This window comes from Nannospalax galili, unplaced genomic scaffold (genome assembly GCF_000622305.1).
Source record: "Nannospalax galili isolate Female #2095 unplaced genomic scaffold, S.galili_v1.0 scaffold525, whole genome shotgun sequence".
NCBI lineage: Eukaryota > Metazoa > Chordata > Mammalia > Rodentia > Spalacidae > Nannospalax > Nannospalax galili.
In genome coordinates this window covers 1,351,917-1,359,215 of record NW_008353937.1, presented here as the reverse complement: position 1 = coordinate 1,359,215, position 7,299 = coordinate 1,351,917, and the positions used below count along the sequence as shown (strand labels likewise).

The window sequence follows — 7,299 nt, the reverse complement described above, 5'->3', positions numbered from 1 at the left end:
TTAGTAGGCCCACAGATGGGCTAATGCCCACCCTCCTGACTCTAGATCACAACTTTGGGATCTGTTGAGATGCCATGGGCATCTAGCTTCCTACCTGCCTCTGTGTACCCTCAAAATGTGTTACACAGAGGGAGAGGGAGGGCTACATAGATCCCTTTCGGCTGGGTGCCCCTGCCATCCTCTGCCTGCCAGCCGAGAGCAGAGCTGGGCACCGAGGGAATAAACAGTGTTAATTTAGGACGAGGACTTCTGGTGAAGGACGCTGTTTACATCGGATATAAATACACATTTCACGTCATGCGGCATTTTGAAAATCCGGGAGGAAGGACAGACAGGACATGGAGATCTCATAGCCTGGGTACCGGGGCACCGAGCAGAGCCCTCCTGGGTAACCCCTAGCTGTACTATCTCTGAAGTGGGGAGACCTGTCAGGCCCATAGCCATGCCCTGTCCCACCCTAGGAGGCCAGACAAGAATCCTGAGACAGATGCTGTACCCCCAAACTCTGCCGTCCAGCTATGAGGAGAGAGGAGTTGGGGTGGGGTGGGGGAAAATGAGGCCCCATAATGCTGTATAAGGGGTTGTGAGAGTTCTTAGAGGTGAGAGGATGGTCCCATGACCAGTTCTTTACCTCAGAAAACAGGCAGCCAGTCCTCTTGATGTGAATAGTGCCAGGCTCCTGCCTGGGCCCTCAAAATCCCCTAACCAAAGGCACTTACAGTCCGAGAAGTCCTCAAGGCCCCAAGGAACGGAGACTGATGATGAGATTTTAGAATTGGGGGGAGGGGCTTAGTTCATCCACTTTAGAGACCCCCTCTCCTAGAAAGGATTGTCTCAGAAAAATTGCAACCTCTCTACCTCTAAGCCTAGTGTGAATTAGAGTGACAACCAGCAGGGAATCAGGATGGGAGCTTTGGTGGGGATGGAAAAGGTACAGCTCAGTGGCTGGAGGGCTGGCACGGCATAGCTCAGTGGCAAGAGTGGGGGTGGGAGGGGCGTGACCCGCACATGAAGGCAAAGGGGCTGGTGTAGTTCCCCATCCCTCACTGATTCCCAGTGGGGCAGGCTGTTGTCCTACCTCAGCCTCCCTCCCACAGTGGCCCTCATAGTACAGAAGGGAATCAAGGTCAGAGGTGGCATTATGCCTCAGGTTGTGTGGACAGCTGGCTTGGGTGAGGCACAGGGGAGCCTATGGACAGCCTCCAGGGATTTGAGGGTCCCCCTGGGGTGGAGTCTGGGGTCTCTGGTTCTGTATGACTCTTGGGGCAGGGATCCTAGCACAAGGTACAGCAGAAGCCTCCAGTGAGGGTCAGGGATGTGGTGGTCAGGAGAGCAGGAGCCCACCCATGATTCTGCCCCCTGCTGCTCAGGGTTACAGACAGGAAACAGCCCCAGGGAGGGGTATGGCTTTGATGCCTGGACTGTGGGGTATCCAAGTAGATGACAGCCAATGTCCCCTGACCCCATTGGCCCCATGAAGTCCTGGGAGTTCCAGCCGGGATCAGTGGGGACAAAACTGGTCAAAGATTATTTGCGCACCCCCACCCCATGACCTCAGACTCTTTGCCCACTTTTGTTCTGTGCACTAAGGATTGATTGGAGCCTCCTGCAGTGAGCTACATCCAAGTCCAGACTCTGCTGTAAAGTGGGGCCCACACAGCCCCCTGCGCTTGGAGATGGGGGCCCTGCCTGAAGTCAGTGGGGAACTCTTTGCACATCCCCTCCCCTCAACTGCCTCCTACTCTCAGCTGCCAGGCTCCAGGTCCCCAAAGCATGGAGACTGCTCAGTAGACCATCTCACCTCCTCATGGGTTTGACCCAGTGTCACTTGTCCACCACCCTTCCTAAACACCAGGGGACTAGAACTTGACAGAAGCATGTGGAAGTCACCCTGGAGTCCAGCTCACAGATGGTGATCAGCAAGGCCAGCCCAACAGGAAGGTGAGATGTGCGACAGGCCTGAGCAGCGGGGTCGCTCCCTTATGGCCCCTGAGAGGAGGGCACGGGAGACACAGAGGCCTTGGCTCGAGGCTCCTTGTTCTTTGTTCTTGGCTCCTCATCCACGAGACAGGGCTGCGGGCTTGCCGACTCTGGGGTGGTAGGGTGGGGCTTTGGTACATTGCTGTTCACATCTTTGGGAGACTCTGGGCAGTAGTCATGGAGGCAGGAGCTGGAATGTTGGAGACTGTGGGGCTGGGTCTTGATTCTGACCCTGCCATTGTCCGGTGGTGACATCTGTGTCACCTTCCCCTCAGCACCAAGAAATGGACAAAACCCAGCCATCAGGTTCGCAGTAGTTCAAGTGTCAGCCAGATACCCAAGTCCTGGCACATAGTGGGCCACATTGGGTTGTGCTGGCCTGTGCTGCAGTTCACAGATGCCCAGGGGGCACCTCCCCTCCCTGTAGGCAACACTTCCATCCCCTGACATTGACACTCTGTTCTTGCATCTCTGTTTTTGTGTGGTGGGGGCTTTCCAGGTTGTCTTTAACCCGCTCAGGAATCCCCAGGACATAATCTTTGTTTTGGGTTTTTTTCGGAAGAGCTTTTTGGGGAACAAAACTCAGGTGAGGGGTGGTTCCTGGCTACCTTTCTGAGTTTTCAGCCATCATCATCAAGCCAGGGGAAAAGCAAGTAACCAGGATTCACACCATGGGATTCATAGCCCACCTGGAGCTCTTGGCAGACATTGCTAATCAACCACAGCACATGGTCTCAGCATGTGAAAGCCATGCACTGGGCAGCCATCTCCAACGGATCAGTAGGTAGGACACCAGCTTGCCGGCCCAATGGTGTCCCAGCTGAGCCCTGAGCTTTGGCTCCTGCAGAGTGCTGCTGTCTATGGCTCAGGCCCATTGGTCAGAGGCTGGGTGAGGGTTCGAGGGCTGGCACTGAGGATGTGACGGGGGCCTGAGCCCTTGGTGCTCTTGTGCGTGCTGATTGTGTCCACATTGCTGGGCTCAAATTCTCCACCACGGTGGAAGAGGCCACGGACAGTGGCCTGGAAGCCACTGGTGACAAAGCAGTAGACGATGGGGTCCATGCAGCTGTTGAGGCTGCTGAGGGTCACAGCCACATGGTAGGCCACAAGGCTTGCGTGGGGCGGCACACCGGGCCACAGTGCCACAGCCACCTGGCGGGCATGGAAGGGTGTGAAGCAGACCAGGAAGATAACCAGCACGGTGAGCAGCAGCTGCATGGCCCGCATGCGCCTCTGGCGGCCCTGGCGCAGCAGGCCAGGCCGTGACAGTGCACAAACGATGCGGCCCGTGAACACACTGATGACCATCAGTGGTAGCAAGAACTCCAGGACGGTCAGTGCAAAGACGCGGCAGCACGGCCGCCCACCGGCTGTCACGCCCAGCACGGACAGGGTCACCACGCCAGCCGCCAGCCACACGAAGGCACACACCGCCCTGGCGCAGGCTGGCTGGCGCCAGCGACGCGAACCCTCGGGCTGCACGATAGCCAGGTAGCGGTCCACGCAGATGCAGGTGAGGAAGAGGATGGAACAATGCATGTTGAGGAAGTAGCCCAGGACATGGGGGAAGGCGCAGCTCTGGCAGCCGCGAGCTCCATAGAAGACCGCGAAACGCGTAGGTAGGGACAGGCCCACCAGCAGGTCAGTCACCACTAGGTTGATGGTGTAGGTGACTGACGGTGTCTTGACCCGTGTGCGGCAGCAGAAGACGTACAGTGCCAGTCCATTGAGCACCAGCCCCACCAGGAAGATGGTGCCATGCACGGCCATCAGCGCCAGCCACAGGCTGGGGAAGGCTGTGTGCAGCTCCTCATCCAGCCGGGCAAACAGGTGGAACAGGGGCATGTCTGGCACGCTTGCATTGGTCCACACTGTGGATGTGGCGTTAGAGGGCATAGCAGCCCAGGGCCATGTAGGGGACGTAGAGGGCATGGCAGTGGCCGGTGCAGCCCTGGCCTGGAAGCAAGCACATGAATTACCCGAGGTTTCTGGCATCCCCTACCAGTGCTTTCTTCTGACTCTGTTCCACTCACGCACTCTGGGTGCATGGAGCAAAATGTTGAGGTTTCTGAGACCATCTTGCTGGACAGGCAAATATTTGCATGGAGGACTGTCCTTGGACTCCAGAGAAAAGACAAAAGACAGGGTTGCTATGTAGTCTCAGGTCTAGTCCTTGTGCTTCCTAGCTGTGCCTCCTCAGGCAAGTCCCTTGACCACTCTGTGCCTTCTTTCCTACCCCATGCCACTGGGATCCCACTGCCTCTGGGAGCATTACCTAAGCTGGTCTGGCACAAAGCTGGTGACTGATGAATCAGCTCTGCTGGAACAGAACCTGGCCCACCTGGGACCTGGAAGCTGTTTGTCCCACCAGTGTCCCACAGCCCTGGTCAAATCCTCAGCCTTGGGCTCCAGTAAGTCCTTACTGCCTCTTAGGCCAGCTCCAGTCAACATTATGGACTTCCCCCAAGGGGAACAGGGTGCTCAGCAGGCTGGATGGGTGTTGTGAGCTAGAGCTCGCCTAGCTGCGTGGCCTTCGGTGTGAGTTAAACAAACACGGGGCTCCAGGCAGGGTGGCGTGGGGCGGGCAGGGGGCTGGGCTGCAGCCTCCCCACTGTTTATGTTTCTGCTAAGCATGTTTAACGCCACTCTGATTTATCCCTTTATTTATACAGGAAGGGTTAACGGGATCCTACCCCCACCCCAGCCGGCTGACCCTCCAAATATGGATATTTCTGGGTTTTTCAGGAGAAAGGAGCCTCTGGGGCGAGGTGGAAAGGAAGGCGGGACATGGGACATTGCTGGTGCACAGTGCCCCACACCCGCCCACAGCCTGGCTCCCTGTGTCCCTCGTGGTGGCTGGCAGCCGTAAACAGGCTGGGCACTGTCCACTCCCAGTACCTGGCTGTGTGGCCTTGGGCAGCAGGCTCTCTCTGGCCACCCCACCCGGGAAGAAGCCACTGAGCCCTGCCTCCCAGGAGATGGGGTCCAATGCCTGGCCTGCTGGGGTGCACTCAGCTTTGCCTTTGAAGGGTCAGGTCTGGCTCAGAGTGGTCACTGCCTGCTGAGGTCACCCAGTATGCTTCCTGTACTAGATACTTGTGCCTTGGACATCCATCACCCTCTGAGGCTGCAGGGAGGTGCTCTGTGTTGCCTAGGCCACAGGGTCCCCTCCCCTGACCCCTTCCTATGGCTTGATGGGCTCCAAGACATGGGGCAGAGAGAAGGAAGTACGTTCTGTGGGCATGAGGGATGTTCTGTGGCCAAGAGCCTGGCACCTCAAGGCTGTGGACTGGACCTCAGGTGCAGGGACACTGAAGGTCCCTAGGAAGGAGAGGGATGCCGCCTAATGGATTCCTGCTCTACAACTGAGAATATGCTGGAGGAAAAGACTCAGGAGGCACCAGAGCTGGCTAGGACTGTGGGCGACTAATCTCTGTGGATTCTCTTCCCCAGGCTCTGTCTGCACTGGGCCTGGATGAGTGTCACGATCAGACACAAGCTATAAACATTACAGCATGCTTCCTCTGGGAGCCAGTCCCAAGGTGATGCCAGCTCTAGGGGTCCTGCCTCCCTGGGAGCTCCCTAGGGCCAATATCCTGTGGTCATCAGCTATACTATTGAGGTTTTGGGGACATAGCAGCACAGTGGGGCATTGAGGCCTCTGGAGCTGTTGTGGGGCAGGATGTTCAGAACATTCCAGAGTCCAGGTAGGTGAGGACTGAGGGAGACTCAATGCTTGGCCCCAAGATTCTGAGCCCTCACCTTGAATAAAGCTGAGCCCTGATTTTAGTATCATAGTAAATCCTCAAAATTTTCACTGAGCCATGATTCCAGTAACAGACCTTGATCCCTGTCATACTCTGAGTCTAGAGCCTGCTCATGGACTGAACCTCGACCCTATCAGACGCCGAGCCCTGATCCTTGTAACACTCTGAGGCCAACCCTAGTCAAGCACTGAGCCCTGATCCTGGTCACACACTGATCCCCAAACCCATAAACACAATGAGCCCCATCTCTTACCTAACCCTGATCCTAGTTACATCCTGAGCCCTGATTTTGCACATATGGATCCTCCATCCAGAAACACAGTAAGAGTCTATCTCTGTCACACTTTAAGCTGAAGCCTAGCCGCACACTGAACCCTGATCCTTGTCACATCCTGATCCTTAATTCCAGTAACACGATAAGTCCAATCCTTATCACATTCTGAGCCCTAACCCAGGTTGTTTGGAGCCAGGATATGGTCACACACTCCTGGACACACTCATGGCTGCACAGTGATCCCTGATCCCAGTTACATAGTGATTGTGCCGCGCTCTGGACCTGCTTGCTCATGGAATTCTGGTTCTGGCCACAGCTGAGACCTCACACTGGATGCCCTGTCCCCACCTCCTTCTTTTTCCTTCTGAGTCAGCTTCTTCTGTCCCCATTATAACCCCTACCCCTGGTACTCACCCCCTCAAGCAGCCCCTAGTTCCAACCTCCTCTCTGCGACTAAAATCCTCATAGCATCATTAAGCAACCACTGTCTTGGGGTTGGGGGGTGGCTACTCAATTGGCTCTGAGGACAGGAACTCCTGTGCTTTTCCAGACCCCCTTGTTGCTCGTGGAAGGGAGTCTTTGGACAGTATCTGTCCTGGGATAGCCTCACCCCAGCTGGGATGCCAGCCTTGGGAGGGAAGGCACAGACCTGGCCCTTGAGGGAAGGGGAATGTTATGAGCAAGCAGGTCACAGAGTTTTGTCTGACAGCCACTTCCTTCCCCAGGACCTGGGCTGGCCAGTGAGCATCACCATCCTCCTCTGTTAAATGGTCACTAAGGCCTCCCATAGCTGGGTGAAGAGGCCCTGCTCTAGAAGTCAGAGCGAGGAGAAGCAGGCCTGCCCACCAGCCTGGGTCTTGTGAGGTATGACCCTGATTCCTCCCACCTGCTGTCAGGAGATCTATGCCTGTCTAAGGTACAGCAGACCCCATGGCTGGGGACAGCTAAGTCCAAGCCCAGAGGATAGGGGGCCAGTGTCCTGCCTTGGCAGTATTGGACATGGAAATAGGGGTCAGGGCCTGGAATCTATGCTGGGGCTGGAAAACTCAGTGTTCTCCACCAACCCAGGTCTACTTGGTCTGGTTATATCCAGTGTGGACTGAGAAAGGGGGGCAAGACTTAGGGACAGAGCCTGCTGTATGGGGTTCAGGGTCAGAGGGCAGGGGGCCACCAACATTGAAGAGTTCATCCTTGCCGGCTTGCCATGCATGTCCCACCCAAGCCTGGGCACACAAGGTGCCCTTGGACTTCCCTCATTTGTAAGGGAGTCAAAACAAG

The 7,299-nt window shown here is 56.3% G+C and overlaps 1 protein-coding gene across 1 annotated transcript; it reads right to left on the bottom strand.

The window, feature by feature from the left end:
* Positions 1 to 2,838: 2,838 nt before the first annotated feature.
* Gpr20 (G protein-coupled receptor 20) lies at positions 2,839 to 3,912 on the bottom strand. The gene has a single exon (XM_008851082.1). The coding sequence runs from the start codon at positions 3,910 to 3,912 to the stop codon at positions 2,839 to 2,841; it is 1,074 nt and encodes a 357-aa protein (XP_008849304.1).
* Positions 3,913 to 7,299: the final 3,387 nt, after the last annotated feature.